General features: G+C 39.8%; 1 protein-coding gene across 3 annotated transcripts; it reads left to right on the top strand.

The window, feature by feature from the left end:
• Positions 1-1175: 1175 nt before the first annotated feature.
• Positions 1176-27245, top strand: VSTM2A (V-set and transmembrane domain containing 2A). Of its 3 annotated transcripts, none has more exons than XM_030012098.1 (5): positions 1176-1747; positions 4116-4282; positions 5166-5216; positions 8576-8912; positions 25499-25630. In XM_030012098.1, exons 1-5 carry the CDS (start codon positions 1669-1671, stop codon positions 25543-25545), a joined length of 681 nt encoding a protein of 226 aa, XP_029867958.1. In that variant the 5' UTR covers positions 1176-1668; the 3' UTR covers positions 25546-25630. The 3 variants fall into 3 exon arrangements, with proteins under 3 accessions (XP_029867958.1, XP_029867955.1, XP_029867956.1); XM_030012095.2 differs by lacking the exon at positions 25499-25630 and adding an exon at positions 25759-27245 and having other exon boundaries at positions 1177-1747; XM_030012096.2 differs by lacking the exon at positions 25499-25630 and adding an exon at positions 25637-27245 and having other exon boundaries at positions 1179-1747.
• The last annotated feature ends 451 nt before the right edge of the window (positions 27246-27696 follow it).

The following is a 27696-nucleotide window of genomic DNA, read 5'->3' as shown; positions in this document are numbered from 1 at the left end:
AGATGGCATTAGTTCTGTGGAAGAGATCTCTGCAGCTATGTCAGATGTCTTATATGCATGTAATAATTTGGATGGTGCAGTAAGTAAGGTGAAAGTTGCATCTTGTACCATTGTGGAACTGCTGCACTCCCATTGCCAGGAATGACAGAACCTGCCCAGTTCTTCATCCAACAGAAAAACATATCGCCCATGCGGACAAAATTCTCTTTAATTTGGTATGGCTTATATCTTTTTTTAGTCTGTGACTAGCAGTTAAGTTCAGCTACTTGGCAGTGTAAGTGATTATCAGGTGCTCTTTTCAGATTCTATTTATTCTTTGTCTCAGCCTTGTGAAGGTATTTGGTGTTTGCTTAGTGCAACAAGCACTTTCTAGATGGCTTCTTACTACAAGCAGCACCATGATTTTAGCCAGACAACTTCCCTCAGTGCAGATGTTTTTCAGGGTGTTTTGAACATCTAATACAGTTAAGGTTAGTCTCTTATCTAAACATTATTAATATACATAGGCAGAAAACAGGGAAGAGAGAAGGAAACATTCACTGCAGGAGGAAGCATTCTTTAATATGCTGTAAACACCTTTTCTGGTGTACATATATATGTTACTGTGAGTAATCTGTAGGACATCAAAATCCACTTTTATCTAGCTAAATATTTTTTCCATAGAAATCTATATAAGTACATGTTTCCAAAGCACACTCTTAAGTATCATCTTCTTTATCTGCCTTTGAAGACAAAATGAACAACATTGTAATGCAAGATGCTAGAAGCATAGTCATTTGGAGCAGGCAATAGCGAGTGCAATAGGATTACTGAGTAACTATTTTCCCCTCAGACCCTGCAAGAGGGAGAGGAAAAGGAGAAAACAGAAACAGCTTAACTCACCAAAAATCAAACCACTGCATTGCCCTCTTAGCCACTGAGTGTTTTGGGATGTAAGACCGAAGATTACATCAGTAAAATAAAGGCTCCCTGCTCTCTCTACAATCACAAGCTGTACACTATGCAAAAAAGAAAAAAAAAAAAAAAAACAAAAAACGCGCAGCTTTACCCCAGCATCAGCGCCAGTAGAAGTCAGAACAGGTAGAGAGGTGTGGAGAACAGGGGGAGAGAGGGAAGGGTTAAAGGCATTATCGCAGCCATTAGAGGGAAAAGTTGAAGCAATACAAGCACAGCAGACTTCTCTCTCTTCCCCCCCGCCCCCCCCCGCCCCTTTCTTTCCCCCACTCCCCTCTTCCCAAGCTGGATCAGTGTGTAGGGAGGGCAGTCATCACGCCATCCTGAGCAGCAAGAGCTGACGCTGGACGAAGCTGCCAGGTAGCTGAAAAAAGGCACAGAAGGCAGCTGATACCCACTTTTCAACGTGTTGGGTGTTTTTTTTTTTTTTTCAGTCTGAATCTGGACTTCAAGCAACACAGCGCCTGAGACAGCTCATCTGAACCACACTGTATTGCAATACTCGCTCTTCCCAAAGAAAAAGACTCCACTGAGTAGCAGAATGCTGCCAGTGTCGCAGCTAGGGCTACAATACAGAGCCTTTCTGTAACATTTTAAAATCTCTTTCTGTTCATATATTTAGAGATACATACCTACACTCACATATCAATTCTTCCTTTTTTGAGGGCACCTTTGGCTTTTGTTACCCTGATGTGACTTCTTCTTCGTCTTGGAATGATGGGGATCTTTCTAGCTTATGTTGGATTCATTTTCTTTTCAGTTATGTATATTCAACAAGGACTTTCTACCCAAGGTAAGATCACTTATTGTCAAATGTGTGTATGTGTTTTTCTATGCTAAAACAGACTGACAACAGTACTGGGGGGCGGGGGGGGGGGGGGGGGAGAAACGGACGACGGACGAGGAAGAAGAGAAAAAAAGAAGGAAAACAACCACAATGGATGGGGGACGAGGACACCAAGCATCAGATTTACATTTAGCTTAAAAATTGTCTGTAAATAGGAAGAAAAGTGAGAAGTTTCCCCAAAGTGGGAATAAAACAGGCTTTCTTTACTTGATTGCAAAGAGGGAAATGACAGGCACCTTGCAGAAGAGTAAAGGGGTGTTTGTGAATGGACATACATGTGTTTGGGTTGTCCATGTTTATATCTATGCATGTATGCATACAATAAACACCTACCCGTGCATGCATAACTATCGCATTCAGACCAAGTAGCGGATGGCTAAATCTACTGCCTCCCTTAAAATATTGCAGTCTCCTTTCGTGCTGCGTCCGCTTTCCTCTCCTATTACCCTGCTATCCTCCGAGTCAGACCTTCATTTCGATTCTGTGACTACGTGTATTTCTGCTCCCTCCCCCCAAAGAAAAAAAAAAAGGGGGGAAAAGAAGACAAAATCGACTTATTTGAAGACCTCCCCACCACCACCACCACCCCCGTCGCCTTCCTCCCTCCCCGCCGAAAGGCGCGCCTTGCATTTCAAGCAGCCCGGCCGCTGCGGGAACCGCTTGGTCGGGACCTCGGGGCTGCGGCGAAGCGGTCAGCACCACGGACAGATCCCGCGGCGCCCACCCCGCTTGTCCCCCGCTTGTCCCCCGCTGTCCCCTCCCCGCTCTCCCCCGCTTGTCCCCCGCTGTCCCCCGCAGGCTGTCCCCCCCTGCCCGCCGTTCCCTGCCGGCAGGCTCCCCCCGCCGTCTTTGCGAGCCCGCAGCGGGCTGCTCTCGGCGGTGCGATGGAGGAGGAGGAGGAGGCTGGCAGCCTTCCCCCCAACACCCCCCCCCCCCCCCCCCCCCCCCAATCCGCGTTCCCCGCACCGCTCGCACGCACTGACCTGGAGGGGAGGGAAGCAATAAACAAATCAAAGAAACCGAAACAAACTTGCAAGCCCGGGATATACAAAATGCACGGTCCTTTTGTCATTTTAACTCGGTGACTAGCAATCACTAGCTTGGGGGGGGGGGGGGGGGGGGGCGCAGAAAATGGGACACCGTGAAATATAAAGCTAGGAGCTTCGCTAAGTATCTGTTGCCAAGCACAAATATGAGGGGGAAAAGAAGTAGCACTGGTTGAGCATATTGCTAAATTATCCCACCTATTCCAGGTTAGCTAGGAACACTGGATAAAGAGAGAGAGAGATAGAGAGAGGGGAGGAGACAACGAGCAGTATTTCCTTCGCATCATAATATGCTCTAGTCAATCTGTAACAACGCATAACAGAAAGCAACATTGCAGGGTCTTTCCACATTTTGCCCTTCTTGAAACACAGACTTTATTTATTACACTGTTCGTCTGTAGTCACCCTCACCTGACTATCATGTTTCATTAGGTTGCACAATTTTAAAGTGAGCTATAGGAAAGGATGAGGAGGAAGTAAAGACTGAGACTTGAAGAAATACTGGTGCCCTGGACTGTGTTGGTCAGGATTAGTTTTTAAACCTAGCAGTCGTACCCTGAAATGGGCAGATCCTGTCTGGTAAAGGACTGGGACACAAAGCTGAAGGTTACTTCTAGAAAGTGTCTGCCAGGACTGAGAAACAGAAGATGTATTGCTTCCCAGTCTGTTTATGCAAGCAGAGGTTCTTAGAAGGGGTAACCAACTCAGGTAAAGCCTTGGAAATGAGCATTTTGATGAGTGGTTGTAACCCAGACCTCAGAAGAGTGCCAGTTCCAACAGCCGCTCCAACCGGCTGTGGAAGGTTTAACAATTTACACATCTCCAGCTCAGCCCTACAAAATACAATAAATCAGGTGGGGTTTTTTTTCCCTCTTCCAAATTGGTCTTGCACAAAATCCCTCAGTGAGTCTGGTGAAATACTGCATTCTGCCCAAGGGGATTTGGACCTAATTACATGAAACTTTACTGGTCCCTGGGAGCAAGCAGGGGGGTCTATAGCATTTCCCATAAGCAAAGCTTAGAGTGCAAAGAAGGTGGACTTGTGCATAAGGGAGGAAAGGCGTACCCAGGTGTGAGAGAAACCGGGGGAGGTAACGTGTGGGGAAACTGGGAAATCAGAAAAGAGGAGGAATCAGAAAAGAAAACAGAGATATTAACTAAAAAGGATTAAAAGGGAGAGACAGAAGAAAAAAGGCAACACAAAAAGCAGAGAATAAACAATGAGTAGGTAACAGGAGATCCCAACACGTTATGCATTTGTTTTGCAGCAAAATTCACTGAGTTTCCCAGAAATGTCACGGCCACTGAAGGGCAGAACGTGGAGATGTCTTGTGCTTTCCAAAGTGGCTCCGCTTCGGTGTACCTCGAAATCCAGTGGTGGTTTCTGCGGGCGGCTGAGGACCAAGAGGCCGGAGCTGAGGTGACAGGCACTCAGGTAATGATCCTCTGCCATGGGATCCCCAAACCACCCAGGAATGCCACAGGAGAAGGAGCAGAGAGGAAGGGAGGGAAGCAGGGCGAAGGGGAGGGGAGAGGGAGGGAGCAGAGGGACGTTCTGGATCTCCCCGGGGACTTAATTTTGACCATGAAATAACAGCGCAGGAACCTTCAGAGAAAAATGCCCACCTCAAGGGATGATGCCCTTGGTGCCTGTCACTCTCAGGATGCACCTAGGGACGTTCACAAACCCACACAGACTTCCAAAGTCTAATTTTTAATTTTTTTTCCCTCTCTCTCTCATTTTCCCTTTGGAAAGCAGCTGTTCAGAGACTGCTCCTTGTGGGAATATTTTATTTCCCAAATGGCAAGATCCTCCACGTGCCCTCCAATTTACAGCTGGTGCAGTCGAGTCGGCAGCCCTAACTCTGCATGCAGCTGCCGCAGGAGGGCACACACTTCGCGGGGGAGGGGGGGGGGGGGAAGGAGAGCAGGGGGGAACCAAGTCCCCAAAGAACCGGAAAAAGGAATCACACAACAGCTCAATTTCAGCCTTCCGAGCGGGACGGAGGGGTCCATGCCCACTCACGCTCCCTTCCAGGGACGCTCCTCCCTTCCTCCTTTGCCGCCACCTCCGCACCGCTCTCGGCGTTGAGCCGCCCCGAAAAGCCCCCCACGCGAGTCGTGTGGGTGGCGGGTCCGTCGGGCGATGCCCCCCCGCCGCTCTTCCGTGGAGGGGAGTCGGGCGGGGGTGGGGGGAACACGGGACGGCGGCTCTCCCCGGCGCGGCCCGCAGGTGGCAGACGCGGCGCGCCGCTCCACGGGCTTCCACGGAGGGGAGCGGGGGCCGGCGACCCACGGCGGCGTTCCTTTCCCTGCAGGTGGAGCTCCTGCCCGAGCGGGACCTGGATAACGACGGCACGAAGATCAGCGTAAGTGCCGCGGCTAGGGCGCGGAAAGCCCCCGCAGCGCACACGCACACCCCCGCGGCATCCCTCCCCATCCTCCCCGCGAGGTGAAGCGGGGCTGGCTCCTTCCTCGCCCTGCCCGAGGAAGAGGGTGGCGGTGCCGGGAGAGCCCTGCCCGGCGCAGCCTGCGGCCCTGGGGAGCTCCCGGGCGGGCACGAAGGCACGGGCAGGCCAGGCGCAGGCGGTAGACGGGCGGCAGATGCCCGTTTCCAGCCCCTGAGAGCGGAGAGCCTGCACCCATCCTTGTACCTCTCGTTTTCATCGGCCCTGGGCAGCTGCCGAGTCCGCCTTAGCGCTCCAAAGCTGGTTTTAAGGCTGAAATTTGGCCCTGAAGCCCCACTTCCCTTCAGTGGGGCGTGCAACTACTGAAATGGGTCCTTTCCTGGGTTCGTATCCGCTGGCAGAAAAAAAGCTCAGAAAGTCTTTGGACGAGACCCTCCTGTTCGGAGTAATCTCCGCTCCTGGCCAGTGAGACTCTTTTCTTAGGAAAGTGGGGTTCTGAAACCAGAGTTACCAGTCTGCCATTTGGAGATTAAACCAGAACGTTGCCTTGAGAAAATTATGAGCGACCTTGCTCCAGCCCCTGTCCAGGGGAAGGATGCCTTCGTCGGCAGACCCATATCCCGAGTCCGGCACAGCCACAGCCCCTGACCTCAGAAAAAGTTCAGACCCTCCTCCTTCAGCATCCCAAGAAATGTATGGTGGTGGGATCGTGGTGTCGTGCTCACTGCAGTGGAAAGACAGAGATACTTAGCAGATACTGCAGCATGAGCATTCCTTATGAGCCCAAAGGGGTTTTTCCTTTCTCAGACACAATCCCTTCAGAAGTGCCTTTTAGCTGCGGCCAAGGCTGTAAGTACCGGCAAAGCTTAAAACACCAACAGATAGAGGTGACTTATTTCTGCTAAATCCTTTACTCTGCTGCTCTTTGATGCCTACAAATAACTAACCAAGTAATTACATCAGGTCAAAGTGCAGCTAGGTATAGCTATAAATTATATATAGCGCTATATATCACAGTTATAAATGGGAACTCAGATAGGTTATATTCAAAATGATACATATTCTAGCCATACTTAGATTTCCCATTATACCTCTCACCATATTCTATAAACAATTTGTGTCATGGACCGTATCTTCAGTTACATTTGTAGGCTATCTTGCAAATGAGGCCCACATGTGGTCTTTGGATACTATTCCACTAGACATAGTGCTAGCAGCCAATTTATTTCTTATCAATACTGGCTCATTCAAAGTCCCCATAGTAATCCATAAGAACTGTGACACAGTATAGGCTGTAAAGCTTGTCCCATCTTTCACGTTAAAAATCTCTTTCTCTCATTATGTATGATAATAATTCACGAAGTGGTATTTATACAGTGTTTTTATAAGCTTGCATAAAACAGTTTATATTTGCAATAAAAAAAGTCAACATTAGGTTGACAGTCTAAATATACTTGTTACAAATGTAGCCTTCCTTTTTTTCTTTCTTGAAGGCACACAAAGAGTCTCCATTAGTATTACTGGGAAGTATCTTCATGAAGAGGACAGCAAACTTTTAAGTGCATTTAGTAAATTCTTTACAGAAATGGTAAAATATACTAAATGTATTTTTAAACTGTGCTGAAATACACCACTTCTATTGGTTTTAAATCGTAATCAGGCATGTATCGAAAACACGCATACATGCTGACTGCAACAATTTCTAAATTTCTAATGCAAAATCCCAAACAAATTCTGTTTTTCATTAGTGCTATGCAACACTGTTAACTTTGCAGATATTGCATGGGAGCAAGTGAAGGCAGAATATGACCTACAGATCCTCTTTCCATTCATGGGAAACTTCTTTAATCCTTTTGCTGAATATGAGCTGTTCAGTAGAGATATATTATTATTGAATATGGTTTAAATAACTATCCAGCACTTTCTGGGTAATTAATATTGCATACGTTATGCCTGAAAGTATGCAATCCATACTTTCAACTCAGATTGCCAAGTATAAATTCAGAGCTGGATACAACACAACAGGCTGTAAAGTCCATCCAGTACCTTAAAGCAATAATGTATTCACAAGTATTGCTCTTCCATTTATCAAGCAGGCAGAATAGGTGCTTTGCCAGCACTGGTGACCACAGCGTCAAGCTATCAGCAGCAGTCTGTTGTACAATCACCAGTAACACGTGCCTAGTTTCACCCTAACAGTTCTCCATTTTTGTGATCTACCATATATTCATCACCCTGATGTTTCCTCCTTGTGTGTCATTGATATGACACAAAGCAACATTTGCATCCATGTTTATGTAATCGTGGATGTAAACCACGTTCAGAAGTTCTTCAAAGCTGAAGTTTTCTGTCCCACTGCATCCCTTTTAACTGGCTTCCTGTGGGGCAACAGATATTAATCCAGATAGAGAGTAACAGCAAATTAATTAAATATAAATTCTCTAAAGTGATGAACATACAGAAAAGAATCTGTGTTACCTTCCCTAATGCATCTTAATACCTATCACACATTTCTGGATGCATAATTTACTCATGTGTGTTTTAATTATGTGAGACAAAAATATGTTGTTACCCTCGGATATTAAACACAATTAAAAATAAACCAGGAGTCTTACTTTAGCTCACAACTTTTAAAATTATCTTGAATATGTGCTACTTGAATATGTGCTGCTGACATTATATGTGACTTCTAATAAGTACACACTTATATAAATGAGACAAAAGGAACTACCTGACACAAGATGTCTTGTTACGGTTAATAAACAAAAAATAACAAAGGTTTGGACATGCTTGAAGGAGACAAATTGAATGTCAAATATGCAGTTTCAATGTAGTGAAGATTACAAGCTAATCTAATAAATTGTTACTAAAGAAGTTTAAATATTGGCAGACATCTCCAACAAAATTGTTAATGCACTAGTTCAAAAGCTGAATTATTCAATAAAGCCAACTAACTGGAAAGGTTTAGCCAACGAAGCGCACAGATATTAGGTTTATGTATAAAGCTCATTAAGAATGTTCGTGATCTTAAGCAATTAATTGGAATGAGCACGGTAGTTTGGGTTGTTTGTCTGAGGCCAATTAGCATTTCAGAGCAAACCATCTAAACAGTTTTGGAAAGAAGATGTCAGACATCATCATAGATACAAATAATCATACTCATCCTTGATGCAACTTCCCTGCAGTAAGCACAATCACACCACTGATTAATTGGCACTTGACTTCTCTGGACAGGCTCTACCTCAGTAGAGTCTTCCCAGAGAAAGAATAATACCTGACAGCATGTTGTTTGTTTGTTTGTTTTCCTGGCAAATTTGCAGACAGTGAAAGTACAAGGGAATGACATCTCCCACAAGCTGCAGATTTCAAAAGTGAGGAAAAAGGATGAAGGCTTGTATGAGTGCAGGGTGACCGATGCCAACTATGGAGACCTTCAGGAATACAAGGCCCAGGCATTTCTCAAAGTCAACGCTAACAGCCACTCTCGGCGAATGCAAGCCTTTGAGGCATCTCCAATGTGGTTGCAAGACATGAAACCTCGCAAAAACATCTCAGCAGCTGTTCCAAGTAGCATCCATAACTCTGCCAATCAGCGTGTGCGTGCCACCTCCAGCCCTGAAGCAGCAGCCAAAATCCCCAAACAAAGTCCACAATCAGGTATGGTAAAGCATTTTGAGCTTTCATTTGATTGCTTACCAGCATGTAAAAGGAGGCTAACTCCACAAGGTAACCAGGAATTGTGACTAGGAAGAGTGTGGTGCTCATTTATTCCTCCTCCTTTCTGGTTCTATTCCTCCTGCTATCTCCTTACTTCCTAAAAGCTGAAGATTAAGTTTGGGGGCAGAAGAAGCAAAAAGCCTTAAATTCCTATACGTGGATTTTATCTCTACTGGTTTTATCCACCTAAGGTTAGCTCTGTAACTGAAGCTTAGCTTTCCCTGTAGTGTGTGTGGAGAGAGAGGGGCATGTCAGCGAATGACTCATCTCATTTTAAGATGGCTGTGCATGATAAATTAAATAAAACACCCAGCCAGAAGTGTATCTTCCTAAGTTAATTTACACGAGTCACCTAACTTTTATGTTGCTAACATTTGGTGACATTAATCTACTTTTAGTATCAATCCTATTTTCATAAGGAACTTGACTTCTAAATCTAAGCAGACCTTAGGTACACCAGATTGTTTCTCCATTGTGTAGGCTTTAGAAAGACCATGGGTTTGTCATCTTCAGCTGCTTGACCATTGGCTTTGAATCAAGTGTTAAAATGGCAATGCCTCAATTTTCTGTCACATAGAAATTACCATAGTACATATTTTGTTTGGGAGATTTTGTAGAGCACTGTATAAAGAACCTATAAGCAATATAAGTCTGCATTTTCTACATTGATACAGTAAAATTCACAGTTATGCAAAGGTACATGAATATACAGGAGGTGCAGCTGTTGGCCACTGTATGATGGCAACAGAGATGGACAGGATAAAAAACTTGAGACATGTTGTAAATGATTAGAAGTCCTCTGGAAAACAAACTGTGCAAGTTTAAGGGTTTCTGGGTTACTTCTGTTTACACTGAGGGCCCAATGTAAGGCAGGAGATCACAACCTAGCTTAAAACACATAATGGAAGCTAGCCTAGTTTGTTCTGATGCATCATTTTTCTGCTAGCAAATGCCACGTCATCAAAACCAAAACTGGGAATACAACAAATTTCACAGCACACCTATTGTGAAATCACTTTCATCTTACAGGCATAGTATTAGAACAACATTTTGATAAGGAAAATACATTTCATTACAGATTGGAACAATATAATTATTCATATGAAAATTCTTATTGCTATTAGAAAAGATGATGCACATACTACCACCATTTTACCTCTGCATACATTTTTTTTAATTTATTTAAAAGTTACATTCAGTTCTCTTTCCCTGAAATGGAGCCACTTTCATTTTTTAGCTCTTCCAAAAAATGCTTAAGCTGTTAGAAGAAAAGAAATATTTCAATTGATTTTAAATCATCGTTCTACCATGGCTTTCCTTTCAGAGAAATCTATATACCACTTATTTTCCACTGGACTCATACATTTCAAAGTAGCAGACTTGTCCATAAAGTGAAAACTCTGGTTTCTGCTCAGTTCTGTGTTAAATTAATTAAAATAGTCACAAGTTTATGAAACATGTAGCTACAGACTACGCTGCATTGCGGCCAAAGTGTGCACACAACAGCTAATCTACTAAATCACTTTGGTTATATAATTGAATCTATAATATTGTTTATGTCTTTAGTCCAAACAGTGTCTTGCCTGATTACTGAACATTTGTTTTTTGAGCGCTAGTAGGTTATTACATGGAAGTCTCTGTAAAAAAAAAACCCATAGAAAAACTTGGTCTCTAATTTTTTCCTTGAGCAAAGGTTACTGCAGATCAAGTACAGACAATCCTAATCATAAATAATTTAAAAATTAAACAGATTAAAATATAATTTAGTTTATTAATTCATTTGTTTTATGATGAAGCACAGATTAATGCTGTATTCATCAGAGGTGAAACTCATCTACTGAAGAAACAAAGAGTGTACCAAGAATCCATATTAGGCTTAATTTCAATTTAACGGTCAGTTGCTACACAGTAATTACTGATGATATTTTTGATGAACATCAGTTTAACTCTTGAGAACCAAGATGTACTTTCCTTTACTTGAGAAAATCTGGGCCTGATTTTCCAGCTATGGTGTGATTTGGATTTTCACTCCATTTTACACTCACTCTACACCAACAGAAATGCCCACGGCAGCACAAGGCAGTGGGGGGTTTAGCTCTATGTAACTTTGAGGAGCAACTTCAGCTGAGAAAGGAGAGACATCAGTTGTAAGACCTCAGAAAGGCAGAAGGGAGATGTCATAGACACTAATAGTCTTTCTATCAACACCATCTCCTTACACTGTCAAATGAGAAACTATTCCCTTCTTCAGATTCATGCTAATTATATATGCATGCGCAAGACTGCTGTGTGATTATGTTACATGTAAGCAATGTGTCCATCCAGCCTAGAACACAGAAACATGGTTGAACACAAATTTATCATTATCAACCATCTTTGTATTTGAAAGACATAGGGCGTGTTTGTTCATGTTGAGTAATACACTGACTTCACCAACACTGTTTGAAGAGAGAAGTACTAGTAACCATAGGTAATTGTATCAAATGTTCCCCAGTATTAGAGAGCCAGTGCATGGTTATCGGCAAGCAATAAATTTTACTGCCATGCTCACAGACTAGTAAGAAATACTTTTACAGCAGAGGGAAATAAGACACTGCAAAACTATTGGAAAATCTGTGTTCAGTTATTTCTGAAGAACTCAGCTACTAATATAAGAAATATTGATTTTGATTATATGAATATTTTGTCCTCAAAATTTATTTCTGCAAGGTGGATAGCACTCTACTTAACTCCTCCTATCCTGAAGCACACTGCAGAATTTCATTTATTTCTCAACAACAGATATTTAATAGGTAGCTCTAGAAAAGCAGTTTACCATCACTGCCATTTTAAAATATCAGCATTTGCTAACTGAACAGGTATTTCTGCCATTCTCCTCTTTTACTCAAAAGTAAGAGTATCTGTGCCTACTATGAGGGAGCTATATAGCCAGGGCTAACAAATCAAAGTGATATGAGGTCCATTCAGCATTTTGCGCTGCTCTGAAAAATACTATGTGAGTGTAAAAAAGATATTTGTTATTGTTAGCATAATGGAGATTCAATATAGAAAGAAAGAGCTAAAGAGAAGACCTCCCACAGAGTCTTCAGAAAATATACTGAGAAGCACTAAACGTCTACCTCAAAGTCAAAAAAGTCAGGAAAGCAAAAGTCAAAGCTAATGCAGCTTGACCCTTTCTTTTCATATTCATGGGCTGCAGCAAATGAAGTAAACCATCACAGCTTAACAGGAATCTGAGTAATTTGACAGGCTAATCTGCATATATCCAGAAAATGTCCTATGTGGGTGGAGTGACAGACATTTTTTTTCTGCATAATTCATAACAACTTATCTTAGTCCAAAGGTAGAAGTACAGAGTGATCATATAGCCTTGTAACTCGAAGCAATGTTGCAATTAACTGAGGTCCAAGAGCTGCAATGAATTCAGGTAAAAGGAAGCTAAATAATCTACAGGCTGCACCAAATCTCACTGTTTCATGGATATAAATCTAGACAAACTCTGCTACCTGCATTCAAGTCACTCAACATTTATAGCAACACAAAGGGCTGCACAATTTGATGTGCTGAGAATGTGTACATCCCCCAAACTCTTCCTGTTCTGCCAATGCTCTGTTAAAGCACTCAAAGCCATTAGTTGCTTTTCAGACTCAAGAAGATCAGGCTCAGAGAACTCAAGAGGGAATAGCTACAAATGAAGAAGTGACGTTAGGTCCATTTTCTGACTGCTTACATACAGACTCTGCACATTTCTAGCAACTTTTTGTTCTTTCCTGAAGTTACACATTCAACTATTAACCTAACTACATGCCAAAACTGTTCCTGTGATTATAGCAGAGTTGCAGTGAGTGCCTTGAAAAGGAGCACAAAGACGACAGTGGTCCTTATCTAAGACAGAATGACCTGGATCCTTGGCGTCATAAATCGCACTGAGAAGCTGATCCTCAGGTGTGAACACAAAAGAAGAGGATGAAAATATATTTCTTCAGTCTGTTGATACTGATAAATTGATGACATTCCTTCCAGCCTCCATTTTTTTCTACAGAATCCAGGAATCTTTTATTATCAACCTATTGTAAGCACAAATTTTATGCCCAAATTAGAATCTTCTGTGGTATAAACCAACTTCTATGTTTTTTTTTTTACTTTTATGTTACATCTCCTCTTAATGTAAAGGGACAAAAAGTCTGCTCTAGCCTCCACCAAGGCGACAGCCAACATTACTGCTTTCTTCACTAAAAGGAAGACTTTGGCTTTTGCGGCTGCTGTTTTATAAACTGTGAGTACCCGTAAGGCTGGGAGGTACCAAACGTTACTGTAATTGTTGCACAGCAAAAAGTCAAATATCTGTTTCCTTAGGACTACATTAAAGCAAAAGCCTAGTGAGAGTTTTGTTCTTCTTTTTCTGAACCTTATTCATCTGTTCTTGGAAATTCTTGCAAGAAGATGATGCAAGCGCTATCCCACTTTACACCTATATACACTACCATCTCTGTTTTTACCTGAAAATTACACTTTGGTTCTCTCTTCCTGAAATGAAGTCACTCCACTTTTTTTAGATTCTCTGAAATAATGGAATAAATTCTAACCATGTTAATTGATGTAGCCCTATTAGCCAGTTAGCTGTTGACCTTGAAACTGTAAGCATCTTCTGAGAAGTGCTAATCTGCTCCAAATAACTTCACTGACAAAGCAAGGTCTTAACAGCAGCTAAACCGCTTTTTTCTAGGCCAGGATTTCCAATGCAGAGTGAACTCACTACTGCCTTATGATTCTTTCAAAAACCCCACATCTTAATTTCTTATATGTGCATAATTACTGATGGAACCAAATGCATACCAGTATTTAAACTGCTGTTCCTAGTGCTTAGTCCAACTCAACCCAGTAACAAACAAACAGTTTTCTGTAGACCTGAAGTTCTAACTCCTGTCATAAGCAAAATGGTATCTACTTTTTGTAACCATCCCTCACTGTCATTGCCAGTCGCTGATACTACACCACTATCACCTTTCTATTCATTTCTATTCCTCTTGCAAAAACACAAGTTGAGGAACTAAGAAGAGAAAGCACTCGCCAAGCAATATATATTCATTTTTGTTCTTCTACAGGTTTTAGCAGTTGTTCAATCCCACGTGCCCATGCCAGACTGAGTACTGCATATGCTTAGTTTCAAACACATCCTCTCTGAAATCAGAGATATTATTTTCATCCTTAGTCATGCCCATGGTTAAGCATTAATACTGCATCATAGAAGAAAATCATGGTCTTCTCAGATTTGTTGAGATAATCATGGATTCTGTCCTTAAACATATGATATCTCCACTGTAACTCATACTCCTGTAAAAGTTTAAGAAACTCATTTTGCCCTTTCTCCATCTACATTGTTGTTTATGTACACACATGTATACTGAGATCTTTCCTATTCTTTTAGTAACCTTACCAGTGTATTTCACTGTCCATCTGCCATTGCTACCTTTGCCTTTAATCACATCTGTTCCTTTCTTTTAGCTATTTAAAAAATGAACCTTTCAGACTCACCTTACTTTTAGAACAAAACTGATATATGAAGATCTGGTAGGGGACCCCACAGGAGTTCCACAAGTAGCAGAATCACAGTCATTCTGTTCTACATGCCTGATACAACTTTTTTTGGTAACTAACCACTGGAAAGACTGCAGATGGGCCACACAGTAAAGAAAGAGAAGAAAATAAAGGAAGAAAAGAAAAACTGAAGGGGGAAAAGCTGTTTATGAGTTGTCAGCTCACTCAAATTGCTTTTCATTGCTACACAATCAGGCAGCTTGCACTGGGTCATCAGAGACTGCAGCACACGTGACAGGGCCTGCTCTTGAAATAACTGATGGGATTTCCTTGCTTCAGAACACAACCCATTTGTTACTTGACACCTGTACAGCAAAGCAGAGGACGTTTTTGCTTGTTTCAGATGAGAAGCAGGTGCCCTACTTCATTATGAAAATCCTTTGCATCACTTGAAATTAAAAAGAAATGGGTAGAATTATCCACTGGTTGGAATGGATACAACTCCGCTGAAGCCAAAAGAATTGCATTCAAAATTTGCAAAAAATTTGCAAAACAGCAAAAAATTTGGCTCAAGCAGGGGGATGAAGATGAATTCTTTTCTAATCATAAAGTGAGAGTGAATTATAAGGAGAATCTAAACTTTACCAGCCTGTACCACCTAAAGAAGTTTAGGACAGTGAAGCTGTCTGGGAGCAGAATGAAGGGAAGGAAAATACCTGAAAACTGCTATTTTCAGCTCATTCAGATTCAAGGGGTGGGGGCATTCTTGGTGGTGGGTTTCGTTGCTTCAGCTTTTTTGTGCATTTTTTCTTTAACTTTGATCAACTTTTTTCTAGTGCTTATCTTTGAAACCTCAGGCTGGACTTGATAGAAAGTTCAACACTTAGTATTTTCTTATTCTCTGGACAGGGATTTTCCAGTGGATTAAATAATTCATGAGCTTCAAAGATATTCCAGACACATAACCTTCTTTACAGCTACAGTAATAATCAATTAATCCTGCTTTGCTGATGATAAAGCCGGATGTCATTTGAAGAGCAGCTGATGATCTTTCCGTTGGCCTTGTGAAGAGAAGACTCTGCCCCAAACCCTTTAATTTCACCTTATCATAAGGAAGTTACCATCATACTTTTTGGCAGCGCAACTTTCTATCTTGTCTGTGTGTGGGTGTTCCAGTCTGATCCACCCCACCAAAGTTTGTTCCCCCATCTACTGACAAATGCTACTGTCTTGGAACAAAGCTGCCTAATGTGCTGAGGAGAATAAAAATGGGAAAGTTAACTGCCACAGCCAGCATTCCCAGTGCTTCATACATACGAGCTGTGTGTTCACCAGCAGTAACAAAAATACAGATAGCAAATCTGGATGCTACTTCTGCTGCCAGTCCTATTTCTACTGCTGTTATTCCCTCAGCTGCTGTTGTTGCCTGTGACACTGCTGAAGGCTTTTGGCCACCAAATCACAGCCATAGGGCTATAATAACTACAAAAGTGACTTCTACATCACTACAGAAGACATGTATCCATCTCCAGTTCAGTCTGTGCAACTGAAAAAAGAGCTAAAAGGGCAAGATGTTTTGTCAAGGAGCAATAATAAATCAATTATGAAGCCAAGAACTAGCAGTAGGTCTCACAGAGAGCTGGATATTCAGATGGTGCAAAGCCCTTTAGTAGAATAATACCATTTGAGAATATGGCTACACAGCATTGTACCTGTCTGAAACTCTGCCAAAATAACAGGTAGATTACCTATTTTGTACTCTGTTGAATTATTCACATGCATACAATATGTGCTGATCAGTGACCATCTTATGCCTGAAGAGTCTTTGAATAACAATGAATGACATTTCATGATTATGATTGATCCCACATCTCAGAACTGTAATGAGAAAGGTAAAAAAAATCTGAAATAAAAGTAGAAAAATTCAACAATAGAGAATGTGAAGGAGATAGAATTAATATAGGATTCGGCACAAATACTTCAATCTTCAGTCTCACAATCCACCATTTTCAAACTAGTGCACTGTGGTTGTAGGGGTCATAATGTTGTATTTTTTTTATTTGTATCACAGTAATAGCAAGGGTGAAGGCTTTGACTTGTGAACTCTGATTTAGCTCTCGCAGTTTAAAATGTTGCCACCCAAAGTCTCTGTCTTGCCCCAATCAGAAGTTATTGCCCTAAAACATCAGGCTGTTAAATTGAGATGAAGATGATGAGATGGCATGGGGTTTGCTTGTACCACTCCTGCTATTGGGGGTTTAATTTCCATAAGAGGGGGAGGTAGAGGGATGGAGGTACTATCATCTTAAACTGCTCCAGCTAAAACCATTAAGAGCTCCTGAGTCATAGCCCTTAGACAGAGGTATGTTCTGTTAGTCAGAGGCATTGTTCTAATCTCTATAACAACTGCATTACCCACCAGGCAAACAAAGGATCAGAAGAATGGTCCCTGCCTCAAAACACTTACCATCTAAGAATCAGACAGAAGAAAACAGACTCATCCATTCGGATGGGTACAGATAAATGGGAGCTTAGCTGAGTTCCATGAAAATAGCTCTTATATAAATGATATAAATAGAAGGAGATCAGGTTGACTGCATGTCAAACATAAGCCTAAGCAGTGTCAGGTGTGAAAAGCGAGAAAAGGGATTGAATCTCTGATGCTGAAATATTTACAAAGAATGATAATTTTCCTTCTGTCTCTGTTATAATAACCCTCTTTGTATGTTTTTCTTGGTATGATGGTGCTGTTGAAGATGATAGAGTAATATTAAGTATTGTCACACTTAAGATTTTTTCCTGATAGATGAAAGGATGAACAGGATGCAAAAAGCACAGGAGGAAAAAGATTAGTTCAATTCTGTTTTTCTCCAGATAAAACTCCTGTTGTGACTTTATGGTATCTTTCAGTAATGGGTCTGTTAACAGTTCAATTACAATGTGGCACATATCAAATATACACACATTTATATAATACAAAAATGCTGAGCAATTTGTGCTGGAGACACGCTTAGTTACAACAGAGGAAGCCGGTTATTAACCAAAGAGTCAATTCAAGAAGAATTTTTGTTAACAGCCTAAGTTTCTGCCTTCATTCAGGATGCAACATAACTACATGCAAGTAAACAGATGAGGATGGGTTACCACCTGACAGTCACAAAAAACTGCATTTGCTTTGGAACCAGCCATTTCATAAATAGATAAATAGAAATGCACTGATTTATATATTTTTTTCTGTCCCACACTAAAAAAAAAGTCTAAGCAATTTTATATCCATGGTTTTCAGGGATAGGATGAGAGAGAAAGGTGCCCAGTGCTGATAAGAGCAGTCTTACAGCATGCTGCCAGTCGTTCTCAAACAATACCAATTAACAAATTTAGGGCCTGCATTTGCTTGAGCTTGCCTCCCTCCCCCTTAGCTTTTAACTGTTGCAATGGGCACTGGATATTAGACTGCTTCTCACACTAGTTTTATTTAAATAGCTAACGCTGGTGTTTCACAGACTATTTGCAAACACCTCTTTTAGCAACCCTTTTCCCCAAAAATACTCTCTAACTGAAACAGAAACAGCTGAAGTCAATGTATTACTTATACGTGTGAAGACAGAGTTCAATGTAAAGAAAAAACCCACCAAACCCACGAACAAAAAAACGTTAAAACTTTGCAGGCTTAAACACCAACTAAAGGGAGGAAGAGAATTAGGGTATCTGCTACAAATGGCTGATGCCTGAACATTTGTGACTGAGACCCCCAGGCAGACAGAATGTCATTTTCCTAAGAAAAGAAAGTCAGTCTGGGAAGTTTGAGTATCAAGACAAAAAAGCTTCCACAATATAATAAATAGATAGCGATGGAAGCAGTCATAGTTGTACAGCCACTAAACAATTCAGAGACATCAAGAACTCACTATATCCTTGGCTGAATACATGAAATTTGAGGTAGCTGAGCACAAAAAAGTTTTAAGCTGCTTGAAGGAGGAATATGCTTCTGGGTATGTCTCAAGCTGTAAGCTGTGTGCTTAGGTTCAAAATCATTTTGACTCTGACATGCTCTACCCCTCATATCACTTGCAGAAACAATACATCTACACTTCATTTCACTGAATGGGTATCTAACCTACTGCTACTTTACTACTCTGAACTTGTTTGTGAGAATATCACATGAAAATGCTAGGGAAATTAAAATTTTAGAAGCTGAATTTTTGATGGGATAGTCTGTCCAGATAGCTAGACTCACTTTCAGACCAAAACAGCCTAAATAAGTTTCCAAGAAGCATAAGCAGTTGAACAAAACTTAGGATCACTGCTACAGAAATGAATGACAGTCATGAAGCCAATGCAAAACTGTATCAGGATTTCCTAATCATGCTAGTATGTAAAATATTATTTAGTCCTGAACTACTTATTAACACAATTTAAACAAAGCTACATATGAAAACAGAAGGAAATGCACTGGTGAGAATGGAAGTTGTGAATTACAGGATAAAGGACATGAGAGAGCAAAAATTAGACTAGAGGTGGACTAAGACAACTACGCTATCCAGTTCATCGTCCTGAAAAACTGTATTCAAACTCAACAGTGGTTTTTGGCTATTTTCGTAAGAATAGTATGAAAATCTATAAATGTTCATGCACTTCCCATTTCAGTTATATGTTTAGGGATCTCACCCCTCCCTCCTGCCTGTTCAAGGTAAAAGGATGAAAAGGTCAGATCATATGATGATTTCATTTTCATCTTTGAGAATGATAGTAGAGATCATTTTAGCTTCTTCATAGTGCATGATGGCCCAATTAGGAAGCCTGGTTCTAGTCAAAGGGTTAAAGAAGGAGAGGTGAACAAGAACACTGTTTGAAGAATTAAAAAGAAAACTATGACTCTCAGATACATTGCAAAGGAAGAACAAGCTTTAAATGTTTCCCTAGGTATGGGTTGATGTAAGGGATGATGCAGAAAGAGGTCTGAATGTAAAATCGCATGTTTGTTCACACCAGTGTACCCATAATTCTACTTCTGTCCATCTTGGCATTGTGAAATTGCAGGAGTCATTGAAAGTCCCACTCTTCTTTCTTTCTTCCTTCGTACTGCTATGTCTTGTCCTTTTATAGATTTACTATGGCTTGTTCTGGACCACTGCCAGAAGCCAAGTATCATTTTACTACATGCTACCTATATTTGAAGTCTCCTCAGGTTTTTCCTCTACCAAGTATTTCCATCTCAAGTTTGCATTAGAATGTGGCTTTAGGTGCAGCTGGCAGCAAGTAAAAGGCTGTGACCTGCTTTAGCCCAGAAAGAGCTCCAGGAGTTATTGTGGCTCAAACCTCTGGCAGAATTCTCTCCTCTACTCAGGGTTGGAAAGTTGTCACTTTCTTTTGTCCTGTGACAGGACTGAATACCTCTGTTTGCCTGGGCACCTTACCTAGTGAAAGCTAGGGAATAATCATCCATCTAAGATCCCATCCCTCTTCCTCCTCTGCTCTTTTGGGTGTCACTGGCAGAAAACGAACACACAGCAGATGAACAGAGCTACACACTGGATGCAAAGTCTAAGGAGACTTCAGGGAAATTCAATACATAGCCTATTCTAAATTTCTATCAATTTGGAAGCAGTAGTTTTCTTCCAAAATGCAAAAAAAAAAAAATCAGAAATTCAGAACTTTTTTTCTGGTGTGTAAGATGAATTAATTTGCCCTGTGTGGTATGTTTGCCCGAGACAGTGATGAGCAATTCACGCTATTTTAGCCTGACTACTGTACAGCCAATGGGGAAAGATGGACTGGAAGCGTAAGCAGAAGTATCTACACGAGGAGGCTTGAATATGATACTTACTGCTTGTCTTTTGTCACTCAGTTCCCCCAAACCAAACACAGGTGATTGAACCTTAAAACACATTAGAAGTAATTCCCCTGAGGAGGGAAAGGGGGACCTTACGTCTGTGGAAGGAAAATTTTCTTCCTGAGTGCAGGTATATTCCAGCAGTATAGGACAGCTATAGGTAACTGTGATTTTGGCAATTCAGAGGAATAAAAACAACAGCAATTGGTAAGCCAGAGAGGAAGAATCTATTTATTTAAAACCTGTGTGAGACATATTCAAATAAAACTTCGAATAAAATCAACCACACTTGGTTTCACCTATCTTTATGGATGTAAAACTGCAAACGTCTTCCAATAAATCTTATGGGTCATTAATATCCCACGTAAAATTAAGGCAGGTATTTAATGAAATTTTACTTACTTTACATGGAAATAATGCAAAATTATGATTTCATGTGATTTCAGCTAGGGCTGACAAGAAGCCTATTTCAAATCTAACACTATAAAGCAAAGCTGAGTATTGCAAAAGAGCAAGCCAGGCACTTAAATGGACAATATCAGCACATATACCTGAAACATGAAATTTCCAAGGTTTCAACACCTCTGTGATTTCAGAAACCAGTAGTACAACAAAATTAACTCATATTCAGCACAAGCTGAATACATATCCCCCATAAATATGCGGGGATACTTTGGCATCATGTCATACATACGGAGAATCTAGGATGGACTTTGGGGTGACTGGCTGTATTTCTCCTATACTGGTCAGCACAAACCCAGGACTCTACTCAGGCATTAAAGTTCCCTTATGATCAGTGGCTTACTAATTAAAGGAAACTCAAGGATACCCTCACTTAACTTACGTGTTTAGTAAAATATGAAAGCAGTGCTGTTGAATTCACAGATTCGTTCTGTTATTTATATGACGATATAGTACTCATTAGAAGCATAACTGTAAGAATCCAGTTTTCCGAGGCTCTGACAGGCATTGAGGCTCAGAGCACAGGAGGCTATTACATCCCAGAGACCTCCCAAACCTTAGGAACCACAAGGAACGCCAAACTTGCTAAACTTCAACTCCTGCAGATGCAAACTGCTTGAGACCCAAGGTGGTTAACCATGTAAGGGACTCTTACAAATAGGGGATGCTAAAACTGTAGGGCCTGAGGTAGCTGCCTAGTTTACAAATCAATGTTTTGTCCAGTTGCGAAAAATAAGTGGGCAAAATTATGAAACCAGCATTTGCTTTTCTCTGCTTGCGTCCCAAAATCCCATGTGTTTTTACACAAATCTTGTCTGATCAGTATCTTAGTGAAAGCGAGGGATTATAGTCATTTAGGCATGCAATGAGTAACTAGTTTTTTGATCAGTTAGGGTTTACTAATAATTTATAACTTCTGCTGGCTTTATTTTATACTTAGATGCTCTAAAATTAATGTCATTAACAGAACAAAGTTGATGTTTAGCTCTTTGGTCCATACACTATGAGCCATGAAATATGATTCAGCATTTGTGACAGAAATTATTTTATTATTTTAAACACTAAGATCACAATTATTTACCGCTATTTTTTTTCCTGTTTTCCTAGCATTTAAGTAAAACACATATTTGAATAAATCACAGTTTCAAAGTTTCAAAGACGGCATGAACTACTCTTTCATGCTGTTGCACAGAAACCTATCTCACGATCACATTCCTTTGGCAATATAGCATTTGTTTACAGGAGAAGGCTAACTATTTCATGGACGTTTGCTCTTTTGGATGTATGTCAGTGGCAGGAAACAAAATACAACACATGGGCATTTACATCTCACAGGAAGAATTTAACTGGATCCCAGTGGGTAATAGGTCAAAATGTGAAAATCCCTGACCCACACATCAAGTACAGTTTAACTAATAATGTAGAAATAATATATGCATACATACTACTGCTCTTCTTCCAGGTTACTGTCTTTGAGGGTAACATAATTGTAGTCCAGCTTTGCCCAGTGTTCTTGACCTGCAATAAAATTTATTTTAGCTCTCATTATGTTAATTAGAAAATAATGTTAGAAATTACAGGGAAATGAGTAATCGATATAGCAAATCCTCAGCCAGATCGACAGGTTTTTATGTATATTGCCATGCTTACAGTTCCAGTAATACTGTTTAAGTCCTGGTCAGAACTGTACACCAAAAACACATCTGCATGAAAACTCTGAATTTGGATACTCTGTATTTCCGAGATATTTGGATTTGGATTCTGATCTGTACTTTGCCTCTGACTTAAGTCTAAAAATAGTGAAACTAAATCTCTGATTTAAACACCCTATGACTTTTAGATTCGTAGTCAAAATGGAAATTTCTGATTATTTCTGGTTGCTTATCCTTTATCAAGTTGGAAACCAAAAGTAATAGAGTATAAGCAAATATGACAGAATACAAAAAGGAAAAAAATCTAAAAAGGCTGCTTTTGGTTTTGCTATGTTATTATTCTACATTTGCAGATTTCACCCTTCCAAAGTCTAAAGAAATACTTGGGTACATGAGAGAACAAATACAGTTCTTTTACACATTTCCAGAAAAAAAAAAAAAAAGAAAAAAAAAGAAACCTGAGTATATTTAAACTGCAATTCTATTTCATAAAGAATCACTGAAAAGATGAGAGTGCACCTAATAGTCACATATGTCATTATATATTGCAAGTCAATTTTACTGGGGGTGATATATTACTGAAAATGTATCAGTTTGGGTTAGACAGCATTTTGGAAACTATTAAGCCGGTAAACAGTAAATTAAGATATACTAATCAGTTCCCGAAACCACACAGACGACACTGTTTATGACAGTGATTTCCAACAATCCTAACAGCCCCTTTCTTTACCTAGAAGCTAAAATTATTTTAGTTGTATTTCCCCTAACTTTTTCTCATGTGTTCAGTATTGCTTCAGCTTGTACTTACTGCATGTACTCTAACGTAAATCCCTTGCAAGATAAAGAAAAACAAACTTGTTTTTTTACAGAACACCACACGTAGAACATGTGATGTGAATTGGATTGAGGTCATGATTTATACAGAGACTGAACATTACAAATAGAAAGGTTATCATGTGTGTGCAATATATGACCCCTAATTTGGGGATCTACAGATTGTCACGTTGAAAAAAAGCAAAACAAAACAAAAATCAAAGAATGCTTTGCCTGCAAATATTATGGTGCTACTTTTCCCACTGTGAAACAGTTTAAGTCAAACCTCTTTTGTATCATACTGCTTCTCTTCCACACATTACAGCTTTCAAATTCTCAAATTATAATGCCATTAATTGTTAAAAGTCCCTTTTAAAAATATCCGTGAGACTCTTCAGAGTATTCATCCCTATTTGCATTGTACATATTTTGTGCAGAGGAAATGTATCTCCAAAGACCTCTTTAGAATTGTCTTGAGCAGTGTATTTCTCTAGTTCAATCCAAAAAAATATTTAAATGGAATAAAATGAGTGAAAATAGTTCAATACATCATGAAATGATCTAACACTAAGAAAGGTTCTAACTCAGTTCTGCTAACCTAGTTAGGGAAAGAAAAGCCTTTATAAACATCTGTCAAATGACGAATTTTACACCTCATAAAAAACGAGAACATAGCGATGCTGCAATAAAACCAAAACCAGAAATTGAACTCGACCCTTGGGTGCAAGCTTGTAAATACTACCTGTATGAGAACAACCCACAGGAAGAAGTTACAGCAAATTTGCTTGTGTGTTTGCTTGTTCCTAATACAGAACAAGTGTTTTGAGAAGCCCAGCAAACTACTGCAGTGTAGTACAGGTAGGCTGGCTTTATCAGATGGGCAAGACAACAGTAGGCTTCCCACTCCTGTCTACGTTCAGTAGGAACTAGGCTTAGAGTTCCCTTGGACTTCTTTGAAAATCTTAGGTAATGTCTTTGAGACATGTTTCCATTTAAAAGTTAATATTCATTTAGAAATTCAGTTCACACATGGATAATTGAAATATCACTGTTACTTAGAAGCTCTTGTATATGTGACAGAGGACTAAGAGTCTTTTATGGCAACTACTATGTATGCAATGTCTCACACTATGTATTTACAAAAGGAAGCAGTGTTCAGAGATCTGGGATTTAGTTTAATCCCTGTTTTTGAAGGAAAAATTTACTAAAGACAGGAACAGAAATACTTCTTGCTACACTTATAAACATAGTTAGCAGATACAGAGAAATGTTTTACTGATAAATGTCTGAAAACTTTAAAAAAATGAGCATTTGCCTTGAGTTCTTTTTGATTTCACTATGTATATTCTTGATAAGAAGATAAATGTGCTTTTGGGGGCTGCAGTGGAATCCAGCATTCAGTTTAATATTACATTTTTTTTATTAAAAAAGCTTATACATGATTAATAGATTTCTTAAAAATAACCAGTTATTAAAAGTCTGGCATTATGATGGACTGCTTATAACACCAATTACTTTGTTACAGAATTGATGCCTGTAACCATCAATAACATTCATACTTCTCAAGTATACAACACAGCTATAAAATCTATTAATCATGCATTAACCTGTTATAATTGGAACTTTTATTTCTAGCGTAACCAAAATTCATTTATGGTTTTCACCTCAAGTAATATGTTTCAAATTCTGAATGTAATTCTTTATAATATAGGGAGTTATCAGGCCCTGAGACTTGGTACGTAAGACGTCTAAATACTTATGTCCTTGGTGTGTGAACATTGCCATTTAATTAGTACAGTTTTTATTCTGATAACAGACTTAAAATATAAAGTCATGTTTTCAGAAATAATGATATTTACCATTGTTTTCATAGCTTTTTACAAAGAAAAAAAAAGGCATGGGAAAATGTAATTTCTCAAAAATAAATACTCCAAACCTTTTAGCATTCTGTTCTCCCCATATAGCACAGCCATTTGCCAGTATCTCCTCTGTTTTACAAGAAAACACTCTTTAGCTGCTAGATGACTTTTTTGTTAGCAGTCAATGACGTGATGCTGGAAATGATTTTGTAAAGAACACTCTGATATGGAAGGTGTTTGGGTTTGTTCCTCTTGGTATATGGTTTCACTGGATAACGTTGTTTAAAAAGACAGACAAGAAACAAAAGCAAAGCAAAACAAAAAAACCTCCCTGGGACTGAAATACTTTGTATGTGTTGTTATTTGCAGTGCATGCCAAGACATTCATGGGCACCAGAGCCAACCTGGCGAGCTAATTAAATATATAAATGTATGTGTTTAAAACAGCCTTATAAGGAGCATTGGAAATCTGCAAGATGAGCGAATATCTTATAACTTCTTCCGCAGGTGCGAGGATAGCTACAAGCCATGGACTTTCTGTCCTGCTTCTTGTTTGTGGCTTTGTGAAGGGTGCTTTGCTTTAATCTAAAAGTGCTGACTTTTTCCAATATCACTTTCTCTTCTTAAAGCAAAGAGCAAATCGCCTGTAAAATCCACGGAGCGGACAGCAAAGTTGACCCTAACCTCCAACCACCACTCTGCACCCAATGTACTCTAAATCTCTACACAAGGAGCACCTTCTTCAGGAAGTACAAACAAAAATACTAAATAAATAAAATAAATAAATAAATATTATAAAAAGAAGAGGATACCACATGTTTTCTTGATATATCTTATTTTCTTTGGCGTATCATTGATCTTTTATTTGAAGAGAACTGGTGTGATGTAATCAAAAGTTTTGTAACAGCAAGACCTAGTTTCCTTTTCTTTCGGCAAGGAGAAGCCTCATCCTTGACTTCTCAGGGGTTGGCCTGCGAGTCATCAGTATTACAGAATTAACCATGGATGACATTTGGTTTCCTACGCTGAAAGAACCGTTCCAGCCTGGAAGCAGAGGCCAAATAATGAAACAAAATATAGTGATTTCACATCAACCCCAATAAAACACGCCACAAACTTTTTAATAAAGTTTGTGGTTTTTTGGTTTTGGGGGGTTTTTTTGCATGAGGAATAGGGAGGAGAAAAGAAATTCTACAAAGCAACTAAGCAGACTAAAGGACATTGTTTCTGGAAAACAAATGAGGATACTTTTCTTTTGAGTTGTTTGGGTTTTTTTTTTATTATTATTCTTCCCCTGTGGGTTTTTTTCCTGTCTTTTTTTTTGTTTGTTTCTTGTTCAATGGTGGCAATTACTGACTTAGGCCAACCCCTGATGATTGCGTGGAGGTTTATATATATACATCTCTCTTTTTTTGTGTGCGTTCTATATTTCAGTGTGTTTTCTCTAATTTTGCAACTCCTGTATATGCAAAACTAACTTAAATTCTGTAAATTGCTTACAGTCTGTGTGATATAACTTCAGAGTAGACATTCTTTGGTCCTCATGCAAGCCAGTTTTTAATATTATCTATACGTCGTGCCATCAATAGAAATCTTTATTTCCTTTTTTGAGAAAACATCACTTTTTAGTTTGTAATTCAGTACTGTGTGGATTTTGTAATACATACCTTCACTTCCACTGGTTTGACCCCTTTCAGCCCTCTGTTTACTCTGTAAATGCACATTAAAATTTGTTATGGTCTCTAGACAATGAATTATTTTAGTTTTGTGTATGTTGTGTTGGAGTTCAGATGCTGAAAGCTCTTTTAATTTGTGATGTTTATAGAGGATGAAGTGATTTGAATACTAGAGACTGTAAAATGCAGGTTTGCAGTCAAGTACTGCATGTAAAGGAAGGTTAGAATGGGAAAACAGACAAATAAAACAGAACATGGCTTAAAGGATATTCTTTTGGAAAAGAGTTTTAGGAAAGTGAATTTATTACACTGATAAACTATATTCACATCACAGCTCCTTTTACATGGCCAAAGATGCGTCTTTCTTTGCTTTTTCTGGAAGTGGACTGTCATTACTCATTGATATTCTTAATTAAAATACTTTATGTCTGTGAACTGAACATGAGAATTTTGCTATTGAATGAAGTAATATGCATTACATGAATTACATTCATTAATGCAGGAAGGGAAAATTGCTACCATTTGCAGCTGCAATCCGGAAGGTTTTTTTCTTGTTCCCCTCCTTCCACTGATGCTGAACAATCCACACCCTTTCATTTATCAGCACAGACAATCACGTATACCACATGCTTATCATGATCTATTTATAGCAGCATTAAGTAGCTGCAGTGTGGTCAGCTGTATGATTTCTCCTCATTTTGTAAGTATTGTAGAAAGAAGTAAAAAAGTATGTTTAATATCTCACCAGTCCATGGCCTACAGGCCTAACATTTTATTTCAAAATGCCCACAAGTCTGAAGTCTTCCCCCATTAATTTCAAAGAAGGATGAACAAATAGTAGCATAGAATCAAAGGGTAACACACTAACACTTTGGAAGAGGATAACATATT

The sequence above is a fragment of the Aquila chrysaetos genome, chromosome 4 (genome assembly GCF_900496995.4).
Source record: "Aquila chrysaetos chrysaetos chromosome 4, bAquChr1.4, whole genome shotgun sequence".
Lineage (NCBI taxonomy): Eukaryota > Metazoa > Chordata > Aves > Accipitriformes > Accipitridae > Aquila > Aquila chrysaetos.
The sequence above is the reverse complement of the archived record's forward strand: the minus strand, read 5'-3'. Positions and strand labels throughout refer to the sequence as shown.